Source organism: Cornus florida, unplaced genomic scaffold, assembly GCF_030987335.1.
Source record: "Cornus florida cultivar Cherokee Brave unplaced genomic scaffold, ASM3098733v1 CherokeeBrave_3.0.0_Hap2_Chr10, whole genome shotgun sequence".
NCBI classification, from domain to species: Eukaryota; Viridiplantae; Streptophyta; class Magnoliopsida; order Cornales; family Cornaceae; genus Cornus; species Cornus florida.
In genome coordinates, this window is record NW_026775580.1 from 22,954,929 (window position 1) to 22,977,190 (window position 22,262).

The 22,262-nt window shown below is 38.3% G+C and overlaps 1 protein-coding gene across 3 annotated transcripts; it reads left to right on the forward strand.

The window, feature by feature from the left end:
* The first annotated feature begins 402 nt into the window (after nucleotides 1-402).
* Nucleotides 403-21,860, forward strand: LOC132276489 (uncharacterized). 3 transcript variants are annotated; one of them, XM_059777924.1, is made up of 9 exons: nucleotides 403-742; nucleotides 1,817-2,428; nucleotides 3,481-3,668; nucleotides 6,215-6,450; nucleotides 6,551-6,750; nucleotides 17,167-17,414; nucleotides 21,083-21,208; nucleotides 21,303-21,557; nucleotides 21,660-21,860. In XM_059777924.1, exons 1-7 carry the CDS (start codon nucleotides 590-592, stop codon nucleotides 21,132-21,134), a joined length of 1,689 nt encoding a protein of 562 aa, XP_059633907.1. In that variant the 5' UTR covers nucleotides 403-589; the 3' UTR covers nucleotides 21,135-21,208; nucleotides 21,303-21,557; nucleotides 21,660-21,860. The 3 variants fall into 3 exon arrangements, with proteins under 3 accessions (XP_059633907.1, XP_059633909.1, XP_059633908.1); XM_059777925.1 differs by lacking the exon at nucleotides 17,167-17,414 and having other exon boundaries at nucleotides 408-742; XM_059777926.1 differs by lacking the exons at nucleotides 17,167-17,414; nucleotides 21,083-21,208; nucleotides 21,303-21,557; nucleotides 21,660-21,860 and adding an exon at nucleotides 18,851-19,250.
* The last annotated feature ends 402 nt before the right edge of the window (nucleotides 21,861-22,262 follow it).

The window sequence follows — 22,262 nt, forward strand, 5'->3', positions numbered from 1 at the left end:
GGTAGTGCAAAGATTTTCTCTCGTCGAAAGATTATTATAAAGTTAGAATTGTAATTTTGTTGCTACTAATCATGTTTGTATTTCATAAAAATTTCACATGATCTTATTTATACATGTAAATTTATTCATAATTTTTTTTACAACTCTTAATGGAGAATTTTTTTTTATTTAATTATTCAAAATAAAAACAAAACAAATTTTTATCAAACAGTATCATGTTATTGATTTAGAATTTTTAACTATAAAACAACTTTTCAAATATGTTTTGTTTTTGATTTATTTAAAACGCATGATGTAATTAAATTCGCTTTCATGTTTTTAATATCCAATTATAAAAAACAAAATAGTCTTTCTCAAATATGATTTTTATTTTTATTAAAAACGCACTAATACCAAAATTATTTTCATATCATACGAACCATGACCACGGGCTCTAAGTTATCCTATCTTTCAATTCAATATCAAATTGAATTTGAGTAAAATATGGATCAAAATCTTAATACTTCGTAGATTTGTCTATCAGGTCAAGAGTTTTTCCTTCCGGAGAAGAAAAGAAGAATAAAAAAGAGAGGAGGGGAGAGAAGCTGAAATGGGGGCGGGATCTTCGACGGAGCAGGTTCCGCCACAACAACGAGAGGTCGAAGCCCTAGCTGCTTCGACTGGTGCCCTTCCCATGCTTCAAAAAGCCTTCTCTAGGCTCGTCGATCCACAAATTCACTCTGTTCCTGTCATTTCTCTCCAGGTTAAACCCTACCTCTCAACTCTTCTTGTCTGTCTTCTTCAAAACCCTAATCATATTTGCGTATCTTTACTCCTCGTTAGAGTTCTCAATCGTCTAATCGCACTTTAATTACACAAATGAACTTGGAATACAATTTTATTTCTATAGACCCCAAATCCTCATAATAGAAAAAAAGAAAAGAAAAGATAAATGTTTTAAATTTGAGAAAATTAAAATGACCCTTATGGAGTATAAAAGGAAATTCATTTATCTGCAACTAAACTCGGATGATTTCCGGATGTCTAGTTTAGCACTCACCCTTTTTTGAATTTCATTGATCAAAACAATGTTAGCATAAATCAGGGAACTTCATCCTCTGTGTTTTGTTAATTCTTCGATAATCAAGCAAAAAATAGGGGTTTAATATTGATATTATTTGATGTAAGATTAAAATCATTTGGAATTTCACTTATTTCTCTTGCTTATTTTCTTATTTTATTCACTGCTCCATGTACATTTATTTTATCACATCAATAGTACTTTTTTGTAACTAATTTTTTTCCCCTCTGAAACGCGCTATATTATATTTATGGAGCTTATCGTAGGATTTATTTAAATATATAAAAATCATATGAAAATCATTGTTAATCTCTTCACATCTTTCCATTAGCTTCCTCTTTATGTAAATAGCTTCTATTGTTGACATTTATAGAGGAAATCCAAATTGATTTTCTGGCACTATTGTTTTATGTTTTTGTTGTTGTTCACCTCTTCATAGTATGTCCCACTAATTTAATAACATTATTATTTTTTACAACTTAAAATATAACCCCTACTTTTATAGAGGTAATAAAGTAATTTTTCACCACTCATCAGGCATTTTCGAAGTTATTATGTTCTTATTGAACTATTTTGGTAGCTAGGACATCCATCATTTCCTAAACACATGTAAACCTCAATTGTAATATCATCTAGACCTTATGTCCTTCCTGTTTTTATCATATGCTATGATGCTATTTCATTGATGGTCAAGCTTATATTTCTAGATGTTCAGGTTTTCTGTTGTGTCCTGACCTTACCATTTGTTGATTTCAGCAATGCTTCTCTATAACCTTTGAAAATACATTATGTGAAGCTTCTTCGATGCCTGACTGCTTTATGGGGTTGTTTGATCATCTTGGTCCATCCATAGTTGATCTCTTTTTTGTGACCGAAAAAGGAGGAATAAGTTGGATTGAGTTCTTGAGAGGTTATATTAAGTGCTGTTGGAGGACAACCGCTTCAACGTCACTTAATAATTTATTAAGGATATTTGCGGCTGTAGCTGTAAAGGCTGGTCTTCCTGCAAAATTGCAGTTTGAATCCGGTGATGCTGATTGTAAGGTGAATGGGTCTTTAATTTCTGTTGATATTCTCATGCTTCTTTGGATGTCTTGGATTATGTCATGGAATTCTAGAAAATTGAAATCTTCTGAAGGGATAGCAGATTGTGGTCTTCCAGATATAAGTCATTTAGTACTATCTGCTGTTGTATCTTGCACAGAAGTTGGTAGCGAACTGAATGTATGGGACTGTGATATATTGTGCTTGGATGTCCAACTTCCTGCGGGAAAGATTCATGTATGGGCCTTAAAAACAGTGCCAAGCCTTGCAGATTGCTTTACACAATTTGTCCATGCAAGACTATGTAGTTCTCTAACTTCAGAGGTACTGCGCTTCCTTTTATTTCAGAGGATATATTGCTCTGTATCAAAATTTTGCTACCAAATTTTGTTGAAATCATATGATAATAATGCTTACTTGAGAAGAATACAATTTAGTATTTTTTGTTCAAATTCTTCTATATTTCTTTAGCAAGTAGAACAATGTATCATTAGGAAAGGTAAATGCCATTTTTCTTGATTATGCTTGAATCATGATAGACTTTGGTGGTGTTCTTAATCCTTTGCAATTAAAATTGTACTAATGTAGAGTGAAGTTTGTGGATCATATAGCAGTGTTGTTGATTTGTGGCATTCCTTTGTCTTATTTAGCAACTGAAATTGTTTTATTCAACATCTTGGAAGTAGTTATAAATGATTAGTGTAAGCTATTAGGTAATTGTTTGTGTCAATTGCCTCTTAGTGTAGTCTCTCTCTCTCTCTCTCTCTCTCTCTCTGTGTGTGTGTCTCTCTCTCTATCCATTTCTTTCTTTTTCTATTTATTTTTTTATTAAAACTATCATACATTTTTTTAGCAAGTAGAACAATGTATCATTAGGATTATTTTTTTTGTTAAAATTCTTCTATATTTCTTTAGCAAGAACAATGTATCATTAGGAAAGGTAAATGCCATTTTTCTTGATTATGCTTGAATCATGATAGACTTTGGTGGTGTTCTTAATCCTTTGCAAGCAAAATTGTACTAATGTAGAGTGAAGTTTGTGGATCATACAGCAGTGTTGTTGATTTGTGGCATTCCTGTGTCTTATTTAGCAACTGAAATTGTTTTCCTCAACATCTTGGAATTAGTTATAAATGATAAGTGTAAGCTGTTGGGTAACTATTTGTGTCAATTGCCTCTTAGTGTAGTCTCTCTCTCTCTCTCTATCCTTTTCTTTCTTTTTCTATTTATTTATTTTTATTAAAACCATCATACATTTGCAATTTTTAGAAGGTTGTATTCTGTGAACATGATCAAGTTTCAGTACTGCAGTTGATATACTTATTTTGTGAAACTTACAGATACTAACTTTTTGGAATATTATTAACCATCGGTAGGACAAGTTGGAACCATCATGCTCATCAGTCTCTGATATTTCATCAACAACGGGGTGCAATACTTATCTTCTAACCCGTGGAAGGGCCTGGGCCATTTCCCTTACTCTTAAAAGTCCTTTAAGTGAAGGGATTTTAAAAGTATGCTTCCCTGGTGATGGCGATCGAACAAATGAAAGCCCACTTTATAGGTTTGTCCTTTTCTTCCTTTGGTCTTGTCTTGCCTAAATAGTTATTCATTTTTTCATAGCAGCTGTACAACACTCAAGAATTGTTAAATAAAAAGACTAATGTAGTCTACCTGATACATGTATTAGTTTTTGTCTTAATATCGTGCTTGTTTAACTTGTGCTAGAACTAAGAATTCATGTGGGGGTCTTTGTTTATTTATTCATTCTTCGGGGATTGAGCCCTCCACTCGAGTCAAAAGTGATGTATGCATGACAGTCTTCAATCCCTGGACTTCACATGCTAATTAATTTTGAGTGTTAATTTAAGAATTTGGGCTGGCAAGGTTAGTCTTTTTTTGCCATTCAAGCCTTTTCAAGATCACTTCCTTGTAATAGTTAATCAATAGTTTTTTTTATTCCTTATGTATTCTACATGGGAAAAGCTCGAGTACATTTATTTCTGCAAAATAATATCTCTCTCCATTCATCCATCTATCGTTCCACAAAAACAGATTTATAGTATGAGCATTTTACCAGTGATGAAGATGTCTATATCCTTGCACACTTTTAAACTCTTTGCAAGACCCATAATGCAGAAAGCTTACCTTTGGATTAAATATCATTGTTAACCCTGCCAATATTGTATAGATGAGATATCAATAACTGATCCATAAACTCTCATTTTTCTCAAAGAAGATAGTGATAAAATATAAAATTGAAGTGCTCTATGGACTTGATATTGGGAAAGAAAGGCATGAGAGGGATATACATCTAGAACGGGCTTGCAGAAATGAGTTCCGCAAATAGGGATGGTAAATTAATATAACTGTATTGGGACAGGTTTGCAAAAAACAACTAAAACCCCAAAGGTTTGGGGCCAAGATCAGAAATAAGGCAAATCCGTTACTTCCATATAGAATGAATAAAATTCCCTTTGTTTATTTTATTTTTAAAATGTCCTTACTTTTAAAATACCGTAAAGGTCTTCGGTTTCCTTCATCAGATATACTCTCGTTTATAGTTCAATAATCTAGCCAACTGTCATACTAGATGATCACATGCCATTGGACAACTTTGAGTCTTGATGCCCTAGCTGTCGTGCCATCCGCCGTCTTTGTCATTCTGCTAGAGATGAAGGCCTTTCCATGTCCGATCTCTTTAACACTCCCTTTCATTATCGGGTTACCTAATATCAGCGTTCAATTTAACTCTTCCAACGAACATGATTGTTTCCTTCTTCCCATTATCATCAAGTAAACACTTTTAAACTCTTTGCAAGACCCATAATGCAGAAAGCTTACCTTTGGATTAAATATCGTTGTTAACCCTGCCAATATTGTATAGATGAGATATCAATAACTGATCCATAAACTCGCATTTTTCTCAAATAAGATATAGATAAAATATAAAATTGAAGTGCTCTATGGACTTGATATTGGGAAAGAAAGGCATGAGAGGGATATACATCTAGAATGGGTTTGCAGAAATGAGTTCGCAAATAGGGATGGTAAATTAATATACCTGTATTGGGACAGGTTTGCAGAAAACAACTAAAACCTCAAAGGTTTGGGGCCAGGGTCAGAAATAAGGCAAATCCATCACTTCCATATAGAATGAATAAAATTCCCTTTGTTTATTTTATTTTTAAAATGTTCTTACTTTTAAAATACCATAAAGGTCTTGGGTTTCCTTCATCAGATATACTCTCTTCTCTAGTTCAATAGTCTAGCCAACTGTCACACTAGATGATCACATGCCATTGGACAACCTTGAGTCTTGATGCCCTAGCTGTCGTGCCATCCGCTTTGTCACGCTGCTAGAGATGAAGGCCTTTCCATGTCTGATCTCTGATTATTATTATTATTATTTTCCTTCTCATTTCTTCAGAATCTCACTCTCTTTAACACTTCCTTTCATCATCTGGTTACCTAATTTCAGCATTCAATATAACTCTTCCAACGAACATGATTGCTTCCTTCTTCCCATTATTGTCAAGTAAACCAAACACCCCAGCCCCCCTCCCCCTCTCTCCTCCACACATTCCCACACCCACCAAAAAATAAAATAAAATAAAATAAAACCTTCTGTCTCTATATATATATACTCATTTATATATAAAGTTGCACTAGCCAGAGCAGGGAAGGGATATGGGGAACTCCTCCTATGTGCAGGGCGTTGTTAGGATGAGGGTTTGTATCATCCTCCAAGAAGGTGGTTTGAGGCATCTAAAAAATAAGGACATTTAACTTTTCAATTCTGTCCCTCTCTCTCTCGATATATATATCTTTCTATATGTATATTTTATTAACCTCTTCTAGTGGTACACCATTTCATGAGGCTGTTGCTTTTGTTGTTGAAATTTGAAAGATAAAGCAGTCTTATATAGCAAATTTTACTTTCTTATGTGTCCGTTTGCAACCAATATATAAGCTGAACTCTGTCGGCAGTCCTTTTTATTTCTCTTATAAATTGATTTCACATATTTCTAGTCACATCCAGTCTACACAATTGCTTACTGGCTCATTTAAATTGTAGAATTATTACCATACTTCCACACTACTTTGTAGGTCATCTCTTCATGGGAAAGGTTTGAACCGTTTCTGGTCAAATGTTGAAGGTTATAAAGGCCCGATGTTAACATTGATTGCAGCAAGTTCTGGAGATCCTGATGGTAATGCCAGTATCAGGAGATGGATCATTGGTGCACTTACTCATCAGGGTTATGAAAATAGAGATGTGTTCTATGGAAGCTCTGGTAGTATATATGCTATAAGTCCGGTCTTTCATGTATTCTCAGCTTCTGGTATGTAACTTGAAGATAATCAAGAAACAGATTACAGAGAAGCATTTATATTTGTACACCCCTTCCTGAAGCTAAGTAACAAATATTTATTTCCTGGCAGGGAAGGCGAAAAATTTTGTGTATAGCCATCTGCATCCTGCAGGTAGAGTCTATGATCCTCATCCAAAGCCTGTTGGGATTGCATTTGGTGGATCTATTGGGGGAGAGAGAATATTTGTTGATGAAGATTTTGCCAGATTAACTATTCGTCATAATGCAGTTGACAAAACTTACCAACCTGGTGCCCTTTTTCCTGATCAGGTACTACTAATGCCACCTACTGTTTCTTGGTTTTAAATACAACAAAGTGGATATATATATATATATATATATATATATATATATATATATATATATAATATTTATATTAGAGTTGTATGGTATATTTTGTGGTAATCTTATTTAAAGGACGTTAGTTGACCTATCCTATGGATAGCACCTCACGCCATTTTCCTTGCCTATTGACATGAATCATGGGTGCACACTCTTTGGGTGTCATCTTAACGTAGCGGAAACGATAAAGAACAGGGTTAAACCCTTGAACTCACAAAGAACACACTCACAAGAGAGAAATTGAAATTATATTGATAATGATGATGTTTGTAGACTTACATCTCTTGCCTTTATATAGGCAAGTCAAAAATAAAATAAAAAAAGAAAGCATTTGTGAAATAATATTAAAGGGGAAATCTGAGATTTGATAGATTAGAATCCTCCTTAAATCTTGCAATGGAGAATAATATCTTCTATTGCTGGCAACTACACCAAATCTCCTTTTGACTTTTTCTTATTTATTTATTTATTTATTTATTTCCTTCTATTCTCCTTACCCTTTCAGCCTCCCTGATTTGCGATGATCCTGTATGCTCAGATAATTGTGAGCGAGTTGTTCTACATCAGTCTCCCCTGCGTAAAAAGAACTCGTCCCCGAGTTACTCAAATCTGGTGGATAATATTCATGTATGTCACCCACATTGAAGGTAGAAGAAATGGTCATGTCAGCAGGAAAATCAATCACATAGGCATTGTCGTTGATTTTCTTTAAAATCTGGTATGGACCATATTTCTTGGCCTGCAACTTGTTGTATGTTCCCACTGGAAACCTCTCTTTTCTTAGATACACCAAAACCAGGTGCCCTTCTTCAAATACTCTTTTCCTTTGTCTCTTGTCAGCTGCGGCCTTGTATTTGGCGTAAGTTTCCTCTAGATGTTTCTTGACACTCACCTGAATAGTCTTAATGTGCTCAGCCATTTTCTCTGTAGCAACACTCTTCCCTGGCAACTTCAGTAAGGATACTAAATCCAAAGCAACTTTTGGAGGACAACAATACACAACCGCAAACGGGGATTTGCCAGTGGACCTATTAAGCATGCAATTGTAAGCAAATTCTGCCTGGGCAAGAGCAAGATCCCACTGTTTTGGTTTCTCTCCTGAAATACAGCGAATTAGATTTCCAAGGGTCCTATTCACCACCTTTGTTTGGCCATCAGTTTGGGGGTGACTGGTGCTACTGAAATTAAGAGAGGTATCGAATCTCTTCTATAAAGTCCGCCAAAAGTGAGATAAAAACTTGGTGTCACGATATGAGGTAATGGACTGTGGAACCCCATGTAAACGAACCACCTCCTTAAAGAACAGATTAGCCATTTGGACTGCATCGTTCGTCTTCTTGCATGCAATAAAATTAGACATCTTTGAAAATCGATCGACCACCACAAAAACAGAGTCTGCTCCTCGCTGCGTCCTCGGCAACCCTAGAACAAAATCCATGGATAAATCCTCCCATGGAGCATTTGGAATAGGCAACGGTGTGTAAAGACCAGTATTCTGAGATTGGCCTTTATTAGTTTGGCATATTGAGCACCGCCGCACATGGTTCTCCACGTCACGCTTGAGCTGTGGCCAATAATACCGTTCTTCTACCAGCTCTCGCGTCTTATCACGCCCCAAATGTCCTCCTAATCCTCCACCATGGAATTCACGAACCACTTGCTCCCGCAAAGAGCTCCGTGGAATACACAACTGATTGCCATTAAAGAGAAATCCTTCCTGCATGTGCAACCCTTTAAAGGATTGGCTTGTTTTACATGCTACCCAGGCTTGGCCAAAATCTTTGTCAGCCTCATATAACTCCTTTAGGCATTCGAACCCTGTGATTTCAGCCCTCATAGTTACTAAGAAAGCTGCTCTTCGACTTAGTGCATCTGCAACTTTGTTCTGTTGGCCTGACTTGTGTTTTAGCGAGAAGGTGAATTGCTGGATATAAGCCGCCCATTGCGTGTGCATCCGATTGACACTGTTTTGATTGTTAATGGATTTCAGTGCTTGGTGATCTGTAAACAGCACGAACTCTCGCTGGATAAGATAATGCTCCCATGTATGCAAAGCTTGCACCACCGCATAGAATTCCAACTCATAGGTAGTCCACTTCTTGCGTGCTTCACTCAGCTTCTCACTGTAAAACGCTAGTTGCCTTCCTTCTTGTGATAGAACTGCTCCGATTCCCACTATTGAGGCATCACAATCTACCTGAAATAGCTTCTCAAAATCTGGAAGGACTAAGATTGGGGCTGTTGACAGTTTTTCCTTGATTAAGGCAAAACTTATCTTAGCTTCCCCTCCCCATTGGAATTTTCCTTTCTTCATGCATTCTGTGATGGGAGCCATAATACTACTGAAGTTCTTGATGAACCTTCGGTAGAACGTGGCTAAGCCATGGAAACTGCATACTTCTTCCACATTCTTCGGCGTAGGCCACTCCCGAATGGCCCTCACCTTCTCCTCATCTACCCGAATGCCATCAGTACAAACCACATAGCCGAGGAATACTAGGCTAGGGGTCACAAAGCTACACTTCTTCAGATTAATGAACAGTTTATTCTTCTGCAAAGCTGTTAATACCTCTCTCAAGTGCAAAAGGTGTTCTGCCTCTGTTTGACTATAAACCAGAATATCGTCGAAATAAACAACTACAAATCGACCAATAAATGGTTTGAGTAAATGATTCATCAGCCGCATGAAAGTACTTGGCGTGTTGGATAATCCGAATGGCATGACTAACCACTCGTACAGTCCTTTTGTTTTGAACGCCGTTTTCCACTCATCCCCAGGGCGGATTCTGATCTGATGGTACCCACTCTTGAGGTCCACTTTGGTGAAGACTTTCGATCTCACCAACATATCCAGCATATCATCCAACCGTGGAATGGGAAATCTGTACTTGACAGTGATTCTGTTAATTGCGCGACTATCAACGCACATTCTCCAACTGCCATCTTTCTTCGGTACTAGCAAGGCCGGAACGGCACATGGGCTCATGCTCTCCTGAATCAACCCTTTCCGTAGTAACTCTTCCACTTGCTCTTGTAAGATCTGACTCTCGTTGGGAATCATTCGGTAATGTGGTAGATTTGGCAGGCTCGCCCCGGGCACCAAGTCAATGTGGTGCTGAATGTCCCTCATGGGAGGGAGACTATCAGGTAAGTCTTCCGGCACCAACTCACTAAACTCCTGCAGTAATGGCTGCACTATTACTGGTACTGTAAAAGGAGGTTGTTTAACTACTTCCCCCTTGCACATAACAACAAAGATTTCAGGGTAATTGTTACTTCACCCATAAATTCCTCACTGTTGATCAACATAACTGAATTTCCTTTGGGAAATTCGGCTTCTTTCATCGGACCCAAAACAATCTTCTGACCATTCTTGTATAGAATATACACATTGTCTCTACCGCGGTGAGTGGCATCGACATCAAATTGCCACGGTCTGCCCAATATCATATGGCATGCATCCATGTCGACTACATCACAACGCACCTCCTCTGCATATGTTTTCCCAATTGAAAATGGAACGGTGTAAGTTTCAGTTACTCGCGTTTTTGAGCCTTTCTTAATCCATCCAATTTTGTATGGATGGAGATGTTTCTCTGTTTTAAGCTCCAATTTTCGAACCATTGTTAAGGAAACAATGTTCTCACTACTGCTGCTATCAATAATAACGTCACATACCTTATGGTTGACAGTGCAACGTGTACGGAACACATTATGATGCTGTGGGTGCTCCTCCTTCTTTAGCGTGAACATCAACCTCCTCACGACTAAAGAGTGGGACAACAACTCGCCATTGTCTCCTTCAGTCACCTCTTCTTCTTCAAAGGTAAGGAACTCACCTTCCTCACCCTCGCCAGATTTACTGTCGGTCGCTTAGGGCAATTGTTGGATTTATGGCTAGGTTCTCCACATCGAAAACACTTGCCCATACTTGGGTGTGCATAGGGATTCACACCTGGGGTTCCCCTTCCAGCAGGGCCTATGGGTGCTGCGGGTTTGGCCTTTGTTGGACCATCTCCAATGCCTCGCCATGTCATTGGAACAGGAGCTACTGCGGTCTGTTTACCCATGTCGTGTAGGACGTGGGGTATTATATGAACCACGAGACCGATTCTTTGACTTCTCCAGTAACGATTCTGCTCTCTCTGCCGCCTTGACAATCTCAGACAGTCTGAAAAACGGTTGCAGCGCCACTTTCTCTTCAATATCCCATTGCAACCCGCCTTTGAAACGGGCCACCATGCTAAATTCGGGTTCCACCAGGTTATTACGGGATGACAACCGATAAAATTCTTCAGCATATTCAGCAATCCTTCAGGACAGATATTTCTGATAAAGAACCTGTTCGTAATCAGGGGGTAAAAATTGAGCTTTCATCAACTTCTTCATCTTAAGCCATGTACGTACTGGTTCCTTGCCCTCACGTGCACGGGTAGTTTGCACTTGATCCCACCATGCTGATGCGCCGCCTTTCAACTTATAGGCCACGAGTTTGACTTGCTTCTCCTCCTGGATTTTCATATAGTCAAAGAAACGTTCAACTTCACTAATCCAGTCCAAGAATTCTTCAATACGAAGATGACCTTGAAAGGTGGGTAGGTCAATCTTCATACGAAAATCCCTGGAATCATCAATTTCCCATCGACCTCGATTATCTCCAAACACCTGTACGGCTCGGTGGTTACCAAAACCGACATTTTTCTCATAGGCTGGTTGCCTATTCGGTGGGTTTGGGTTGCGATTACCAGCAGGACGTCCATGATCACCGCCGTTGGGCAGCCTGTTGTTCTCGCGATTAAGTTCTACTGTTGTCAATCTCACCAATACTTGACGCATAGTTTCATGCATATCAAGCAAGGTTCGATTAACGTTGGTCTGGAACTCAGTAAACTCAGCCCTCAAAAGAGCTACTCCATCACGATCACCGTCGCTGGAGGCGTTGCTTCCATCTCGTGAACCGGCCATCGAAAACAAAGGCGAATCTTGGATTCGGAACCTTGCTCTGATACCAACTAACGTAGCGGAAACGATAAAGAACAGGGTTAAACTCTTGAACTCACAAAGAACACACTCACAAGAGAGAAATTGAAATTATATTGATAATGATGATGTTTGTAGACTTACATCTCTTGCCTTTATATAGGCAAGTCAAAAATAAAATAAAAAAAGAAAGCATGCGTGAAATAATATTAAAGGGGAAATCTGAGATTTGATTGAGTAGAATCCTCCTTAAATCTTGTAATGGAGAATAATATCTTCTATTGTTGGCAACTACACCAAGTCTCCTTTTGATTTTTCCTTATTTATTTATTTATTTCCTTCTATTCTCCTTACCCTTTCAGCCTCCCTGATTTGTGATGATTCTTTTCACTTTTCCTTTTTTATTTATTTCCTTCTATTCTCCTTACCTTTTCAGCCTCCCTGATTTGTGATGATTCTTTTCACTTTTCCTTATTTATTTATTTCCTTCTATTCTCCTTACCTTTTCAGCCTCCCTGATTTGCGATGATCCTGTATGCTCAGATAATCGTGAGCGAGCTGTTCTACATCACATCTCTCTCTCTCTCTCTCTCTCTCTCTCTCTCTCATGTGCGCTGACTGTTGAGGATAGGTGGATTTTATCTTTATTAATCATCTTTGACCCTCTTTAATTCACATTCTGGTTTAGTTTCATATTTTCACCAGTATCGATGAATTTGCATTTTGTTTAACAAGTTATCCATGTTAGTTTAAAATTAAATTACGTATTTATTTATTTTTATCAATTGCAGTATCTGTTATTTTTCTATGTCTTTTGTTGGTATAAGGTCTGTGAATAGATCGGATTAAGACAGAATCATATGTAGTCCTGATCCAATGCGTTACGGAAAAACAGTAATCCAAAATGCTAAATGGACAGATGGCAACATCTTTGACAAAATCTTATTCATCAACATTCAGTCTGTTAATCGGATATGCTCCAATAAGCTCAAATTTTAAAAGAATACTAAAACCGTTGTAGAAGAAAAAATGAGAAAAAGCATTAACAATTTACTAAATCAAAAGATCCAAATTCAGAAGAAAAAAAAAAGAATAAAAAATTGAAGATTTGATTTCTGAAACATAAACTCATAGAGCGGATGATGGGTATGGATAGGGCACCCCTATTCTAATCAATCCCCGCCAAAGTGAACTCCCACCTGACCCGCCCCAACTTAGGTAAGGGATGATTTCGAGCTTAGTACTTGTTAGATTCAGGGTAGCCATTCCCACCAATTCCTTCCCCACTTATCACAAACAACCACTTCCAAAACTTTTACTTCAAACCTGTTAGGGCCCATTTAGATTGATGGAAATGAGAGCAAAAAAAAGGTAAGGATTTGGAGGGAGGAGGGTTCGCAGTGATTTTCTTATCCTTCCCGAAGTCGAAGGAATAGGGCACCCCTAGTCTAATCAATCCCCACCTAAGTGAACTCCCACCCTGACCAGGCCCAACTTAGGTAAGGGATGATTTCGAGCTTGGTGCTGGTTAGAAGGGTAGCCATTCCCACCAATTCCTGCCCCACTTATCACAAACAATCACTCCCAAAATTTTTACTTCAAACCTGTTAGGGCCCATTTAGGTTGATGGAAACGAGAGGAAAAAAAAGGGAAGGATTTGGAGAGAGGAGGGTTCTCAGTGATTTTCTTATCCTTCCCAAAGTCGAAGGAATAGGGCACCCCTATTCTAATCAATCCCCGCCTAAGTGAACTCCCACCCTGACCACCCCCAACTTAGGTAAGGAATGATTTCGAGCTTGGTGCTGGTTAGATTTAGGGTAGCCATTCCCACCAATTCCTGCCCCTCTTATTTCAAACAACCACTCCCAAAACTTTTACTTCAAACCTGTTAGGGCCCATTTAGATTGATGGAAACGAGAGGAAAAAAAGGGAAGGATTTGGAGGGAAATTTAAACTTATATTTGTTTTGACAAGGTGAAGGGAAAGGGAAGGATTTGTAGGGAGGAGGGTTCTAGGGTTATCCTTCCCAAAGTCGAAGTAAATGGAGGGAAAGGATAATCTAACCATATGATCAGGAATTCTGAAACCCTTCAAAACTGTATGAATAAACTGCCATGAGAGAGTGTCATAAACCTTCCTTAAATCAATCTTTATTGCAACCCTAGAAGGATTATTATTTAAATGATATTGCAGCATTATCTCTTGAGCAAGCAACACATTATCAGTTATACTTGTTACAGGCACAAAAGCAGGTTGATTCAAACTGATGCATTCACTCAAAGCAGGCTCAATTCTTTTTTTCCTAAATAAACAGACTTAATTCTATTTGCAATCAACTTGGTTATACACTTGTACAAAGTGTTACATGCAGAAATAGGCCTATAATCAGCAACTTTAGAGATTTGGATCCTTTGGAATTAAGGTTATTGCAGTAGAATTCACCTCAGTAAGCATTTTTCCAGTATTGAAAAATTTCGGAATTGTTCTACTGATACATCCCCAATGACTGACCAAGCAGCCTTAAAAAATACAGCATTTAAACCATCTGGCCCTGGTGCCTTATCATCTTTAAGGGAGAAGAAAGTAGATCTTATTTCCTCTAGGGTCACTGGTCTATGCATGTGAATACTTTGATCTTCTGAAATTGGATGTTTAATAGACTGAGCAACATTAAACACCTCAGCTTCTTTTGACATTTTGAGAACAACTGCTTATAATAAGACACAATAACCCTCGTAACTAAATCAGGTTCATCAACCCTCCATTATCCTGCACAATAGACATGATCTTATTGTAGGATCTCCTTTGATTAGCAACTGTATGAAAATAACTTGTATAAGATCCCCCAACTTGAGCCATTGGACCCTTGATTGCTGCCTATACAAACATTCCTCTGCATACACCACATTCTGATATTCCTTTAAGCATTCCTTCTCAATCTGCAAAATCTCTTGATTTAAAGGATCAGTATCTAACAGCTCTTGAACATTAAACAATTTCCTTCTAGTTTTCTTCACTTTAATAGATAAACCTCCATAATAAGTTGAATTCAAGAAATTCAAGCCTTCTTTTATCAATTTTAGTCTCTGAACTACAGAAAACTTAGGAGTTCCCTTAACAAATTGTCCTCAAATCCTAGTAATTAAAGGCAAGAACTAGCCAAGAAATTATTAAATCTGAAAGGTCTCTTGATTTTAGGAACACTATTCTGGATCCTCAATAGAATACAAGCATTGAGCAGAAGATTAAAAGTAGTCTCTGAATTTTGAAAAGCAGATAGCCATTTCTGATTAACCAAACATCTATCTAATTTCCTGAAGTATGTGCCATTGCTCCAAGAAAATTTAATACCAGAGTAGTTTAAATCCACCAATTCTGCATTCATAATGCAAGAATCAAGCTCTTTCATGTTTTCTGACCACTTCTCAGATCCTCCAATCTTCTCATGCTTGGACCTAATAGCATCAAAATCTCCAGCCATAAACCAGGGCCATTGATTAAAATAGTTAGATTTAGAAACAATATTACCCCACAACTGTCTTCTAATATTTGCATTATTGGTTCCATAAATGTTACTGCCTACACACGAAAAGCCCCATCAAGAGAAGAGTGTTGGCAATGAATAACTTGGGTATTGGACTCAATATGCTTAACTTTGAATTTAGCATCATCCCAACACCCACACTCTACCAAAATATCAGAAAATTGATAATTGTGAATGATTTTCCACCCAGGCACAATAGTACCTAACAACTTGTTCACATTAGCAACTTTAACCTTTGTTTCAACCAAACAGAACAATGGAATATCCAAATTCCTAATCACCATTTTCACCCCTTTTTGCCTAATCAAGCTATTCAATCCTCTAATATTCCAAATGCCAAAAATCATGGAGAATTTACACAGGCAAAAGAAGTCTCTCCCTCCTCTGAGAACTTACCAAACAATATCCTTTTCGCCTGAAACTTTGAAGTACTCTGTTTATGCTTATCCCCTAACTTTAACACATTATACCCCCTACTAAAAAATTCAAAGTAGTATTAGGCCTCAGATTATACCCATGCTTCAAACCCCCAGTAATTTCACCTGATCGCATCTGAATATCACCCTCCAAATCAGCTAAACAATGAAATTTATCATGGGATTTCATCATAGGCACAACACTAACCCCATTACCATATTCCTTATTCAAGGATCACTTAGTACGAACACCAACATTATCATCAGCATTTTTCAATTTATAGCTAACAGTATCTTCATTTGTATTCAAACGTTCAACAATATCAACACAAACTGGTTCCGTACCTTTGGCATTTTGCTGATTTTGCTCTGAGCGATGACCTTGCTTCCCCACAGCAATCCACTTGTTTTAGTCCCACCTTTCTGAGCAGCATCTTTCCCTACATTATCTCGCCTTTGTACCACTGCTGCTTTCTGAACTTCATTACAATTTCTCAGTAAGTGACAAAATTTTTGCAATGCCAGCGCTTTGAAGGATTCCACTGATACTCAGCATAAATTGGAACTAAATCCCCATGTGGTAATTCCAATTGGAATTCTTTGATTAGCTCTGTTTCCACCCAATTTCCACACATATACGTGCATAACTCAACCTTTTTCTTACCCTCAGTCATGGCATAAGTATGTAATGGCCTCCCAACAGCACTCGCAATGTAACTCAGTCTCTCATTCCAATATTCTAATGGAACATTTGAAAACTTCACCCAAATCAGCAGCTTATCCACAGTATCCTTATGAAGCGACATGCCCTTAGCCCATTTTTTCAGAACAATTAGATGATCTACAAAGTGCCGTGGCCCCTTTTCCAGAATCCCATCTCGATATCCATCATTTGCAAACTTAAAAAAGTATAAGCCCTTCTTAGTTCCAAACACCTCACTTAAACCCTCCTTATCCTATAGTCTATGCAATCGAATTAACAGTATAAAAGAATAATTTATTGTCAATGAAATACCTTACCAAGCTATTGGGAGAAAATATAGGGATTTGATTTGTATTGGGAGTATCTTTAGGGATTGGATTTGATCTTGATCTTAATTTGATTTTATATGATATTATTTTCATCATCTGCCTGTTAGAGGTATAGGATTAGTGATTTTATTTACTTTCCACTTATGTACTCCCTCTGTCCCAGAAAGGATGTCGCATTTGGGGAACCGTGACTCACAACCCAAACGTGAAATCCTTTTTGGAACAGAGGTAGTAATATTCAGTGTGTAATATAAATTAGGAGTATAGCTAATGAGAATTTGTGCCTTACTAGAGCCTTTTACATTCAACTTGGTATCAGAGCCAAGAACACGACACACTGATCTCTCTTTCTGTGTTCTTTACATTTTTCAGTCACCAAAAACTAGACCACACCCAAGCAAACCAATTCCCATTGGGGGTATTTCTTCTTCCCTCCATCGCATCTCTCTGGTCATTGACGAATTGTCCAGCCTCTTTACATACTCAGTCAACTTCCGCAAGGGATGTACTGTTGACGAATTGTCCGGCCGAGTTTCACTCTTGCAGACAGAGGTGCTCACTTGGAAGACTTCTCCAGCCCTTGTGACTTACAGACAGCAGTATTTACAATCTGCAATTTGGTAAGAATTTGCGAATTGATTCTATATCATTACAATCTGAAAAATGGAATCTGTTCAGATTTAAGGATAACGCATCCTATGGGCATAGTCCCAAGCCCAAAGGATTACTACAGTTTTATTAAATGGGAAAAAATTTTATGTCGTGGTCGAGATCAGTGAGACTTTATTTAGGGAGTCGGGGTAAAACTAGATATTTTATTGGGCACTATTAAAAAACCAGCACCTACTGAACCCATGTTTACACGGTGGGACATCGATAATTGTACCATTATTGGGTGGTTATTCAATTCTATGGAGCACTGTATTTATAATATGTTTATGTATCATGAAACTGTACACACATTATGGGCTGCTCTCACTAAGACTTATGCGCATGCTCGTAATGACGCCCGGATCTATGAGTTGCAGCGAGATATCTCACGAGCTACCCAAGACCGATCTCAAGCTGGCAGTTGTAGATTACTTTGCCTTCCTTCAGTCACGTTGGGAGGAGCTTGCTCACTATGAGCCCCTTGGGGATATCTTAGCAAAGGCTGCAAGGATTATTAAGGCTAGACACGAGCGCCATCGGATTTATCAGTTTCTTATGGGACTCCGTCTAGAATTTGAGGCCCTTCACGCTCAAATTCTAAATACTACACCTTTACCCTCTATCTTTTCTCTCTTTTCGAGGCTATTGCTATTATTGATGGGGATAATCGTCGACGAACCTTCGATGGCTCCTGCTACTTCCTGCACCTGACACTGATTAGATGGCATTAATCGCTTCTTCTAGACCATCTGGTACTCGCAGCTGTGGTCGTGGCAGTAACCGTGGACAGGGGAGTTCTACCATCTGTGCACACTATGGAAAAATTGGTCATGCTAAGGATCGGTGCTTCTAGCTCTACCCACACCATAGATCTAGCAGCACTACAACTTCTTCTACTGCTGTTATTGCAGAGTCCTTTGGTGCCCATGCGCCACCTGCTCCTTCGTCTGGATGTATTGATATGCATCAGTTGCATACATAAATTAGGTCTATTATTCGAAATCATTTATCACATGCAACTGTCCTTCAGCTACATCTGTTGCAGCTCACTTAGGTACCATCCCTTCAACTACATTAACTGCAGCTCACTTAGGTACCCCATTTGCATTCGATGCCTCTTAGTCTGGTATTGTTCCTCCAACTTGGGTCATATATTCTGGTGCTTCCGATCACTAGTGAGTCTCAATATTTTTCGGATATGGAAGCATCCTCCGGGCAAGTACGCCTTGCTGATGATTCTTTTGCACGGATCATTAGTAAGGGTACTACTCCTTAATCTACTGATTTATCTTTAAAGTCTATTCTTCATACTCCTAACCTTTCCCTTAACTTATTATTTGTTAGCCGCTTAACTCGTTCCTTGGCCTGCTCAGTGACTTTCTTTCCTTATCACTGTGTTTTTCAGGACATAGCTACGAAGAGGATTTTTGGCAGAGGGTATGAGAGGGACGGGCTGGACATCTTTGGGTCATCTCCAATTCTTGCACATGCTTCTGTATTACCGGACTATGGAAGACATTCTTTTACAAACCAAACTCTTGATTTATTGCATGCTCGTCTAGGACATGCTAATTTTTAACATTTGTTATCTTTGTTTCTTGTGTTACAAAATCTTGTAGAACCCATCAGTTTCGGTGCATTGTGTGTGAGCTTTCTAAATACACACGCACCTCTTATATTTCGTGCATGCGTCGTAGTCCTTGTTTATTTGATCTTATTCATTCTGATGTGTGGACCTTCCCCTGTTACTTCTTACTCTAGTCATAAATATTTTGTGACGTTTATAGACGATTACTCTCTTTGTACTTGGGTTTGTTACTTAAATCACGCTCTGAAGTATTGTCTACATTTCTTTCTTTCTTACAAATGATTAAAACCCAGTTTAATACTAGCGTTAAAACCATCCGGTCAGATAATGGGAGGGAGTATATCTCTAATGATTTTCGGCCTCATCTTAATTAATTGGGGATTCTTCATTAGTTGACATGCCCTGATACACCAGAACAGAATGGAGTGGCGGAACGTAAAAACCGTCATCTCATGAGTGTTGTTTGGTGTCTTTTACGTGGTATGCAGGTTCCTCGATCTTATTGGAATATGGCAGTTCTCACTGCAGCTTTTTGGATTAATCGAACCCTTAGTCGAACTTTAAGGGGTAAGGTTCCATTCATATTTTGCGACCAGACAACACCCTTTTCCCTATTACTTCTCGTGTTTTTGGATGAACATGTTTTGTTTAGGACCGACGTCGTACACGTACGAAGCTTGATGATAAAGCTATTCGTTGCATTTTTCCGAGTTATTCGACTAGTTCGAAAGGGTACCGTTGTTATGACCCTATCACTCATCGGATATTTCATTCTCTTGAAGTCACTTTTTTCGAAGATGTTCCCTTCTTTGGCACATCATTTTTGCAGGTTCCATCTTCTTCTACTCCATCAGTGACTTTCCCACCTCTGGCTCGGCTTGCACCAGTTCTATCCTCAACATCTCCTCCTGTGGCTCAGCCCTAGCTTCGCGTATACACATCGCCCACGAGCTCCCCCTCATGGTACCTTGCCACAGTCCTCTTCTGGTACAGATCCTAACCCTGTTATTCGCAGTTCTACTCCAGATCCTGCATCGCCTACGTCTGCTGTAGATCCTGCATCGCCTACTTCTGATTCTGATTTGCCTATTACTCTCCGCAAAGGTAAAAGGACTTGCGTGACTAATCATCCTACCTTGCTGCCACCTCGGCTATCTCCATCCCTCGAACTGTATCTGAGGCTTTGCAAGACATTGGATAGCAGCCATGACTGCCAAGATGGATGCCTTGCAGAAAAATAAGACGTGGGAGCTTGTAACTTTACCACGAGTAGAGAGGATTGTGGGCTGTAAATGGATATTTACAGTCAAATATAAAACTGTTGATCGCTACAAAGTTAGGTTGGTCGCTAAGGGCTTTACACAAACTCCGTGGAAGGACTTTAATGCCACTTTTGCTCCGGTCGCCAAGCTGACTACTGTCCGCCGCCTTATTTCCTTAGCGGCTTGGTACTCTTGGTCTCTTCACCAATTAGATGTGAAGAACGCCTTTCTTTACGGGGATTTGGTAGAAGAAATTTATATGGATCCTCCTCCTGGTTTTCAGCTTCAGGTGGAGTTTTCTTGAGAAAGTGTGTCGCCTTTCAAAATCCTTATATGGACTGAAGCAGTCACCTCCGGCATGGTTTCACAGGTTCAGTGATGTAGTTATTTCTATGGGGTTCACTTGATCACACCTGCTTCTTCCGTTGGGTCATCTAATATTTGACCATGTCATAAACGGATTAGATAATAATTTTAGCCATATCTGGATAATTTTATCAGATTCAGATCAAAATCTGATCCATTTCATTGAGAAAATCTGATCAATTAATAGGCTAATCTATTGATACAATGGAGTACATGTTCCAACTTTCACATAGAGTTGGTAGTCATGAAAGTAATACCCTTTCTAATGACATTGTACTGATTTTTGAACCATTGAATTTGGGGCATTTTTTTGAAAAAAAAACTGCAAGGATGATTGATTAGGTTCATGGAAGTAGTATGTCATGTTACTCAATTTGTTATTTCAGGATGCATCTTATTAACACGAGTTGCTATATTGCAGGGGTTCTTACCTGTTGAAGCTTTGGTTGTCGAAGTGGAAGTATGGGGATTAGCAGGGAGAGCAGCCATGGAAGTGCAAAATTCATACAAGAAGAGGGAAGAACTTTTCACTGAACAAAGGCGCAAGGTAACGTACTTAAGATTAAGATTAAACTAAGAATTTCTGTGCCCTCAAGTTTTACATCACGAGTAATGTTGCCATTTTGTTGATTATTTTGCAGGTTGATTTGAAAACATTTGGTAACTGGGATGATTCACCTGAGAAAATGTTGATGGATATGATGTCTGATCCCAATAGAATTCAGCGGGAAGATCGATAATTAGGATTATCTCTGTCAGATTATATAATCAGACCCGATCATATGAGTTGTACATATTTATGAGGAGACCAATCCACAAATACTTCTTTGTAGGTGGTTGGAAAATGTATGTAAATTATTTATCACTCAATGACAAACGACAAACGAGGGAATCAGGTACAATGTTAGAACTTTTTGTTTTATCCATATATATATATATATATGTATATTTTTATTACTCTTGTATTTATTTATTTATTTTTGTGATTTTTTCTCCAGATATGAATTATCCACGGTGATCTGCTCTTTGAAGCTGAATACCAACCTTGCCTGTTGGGGAGGGCGTGTGTAGGGGGTGGGGGGTTGGGGGTGCTTGAAACAATCTCTGTTGGAATCTCAGCATGTAGTACTTATCACCAGATGGGATTTTCAATATGATCTATATACATACATATATATATATCATTTTATTGCAGGTAATGCATTTCTGAGTGAGACTGGCGTCTAGTTTCATCCAGATTCAACATCAAAACCTAGCGAGAAAATCTAAATTCCTAAGTCTGAAATTCTTCCTGTACCTATTTGAGCTTCCAAAAAGAAAAAGTTGCTACTAATCCACAGTACCATCTAGGGGTGCTCGATTGAACCGATAAATCAAACCGGATCAAACCAGATTGGTAGGTATGGTTTGATTTTTTCATGGTTCGGTTCGGTTACGGTTCTAAAAATATAGAATTGTTTATAAATGGTTTGGTTACGGTTTGAGATTCTACAAGACTGAACGGAACTGAACCGAACTGTTTTATAAATTATATATGTTTATATGTTTTGTATTTTATAAATAATAGAATAATAAGATTAGCATTTTACCCACTCAACTAT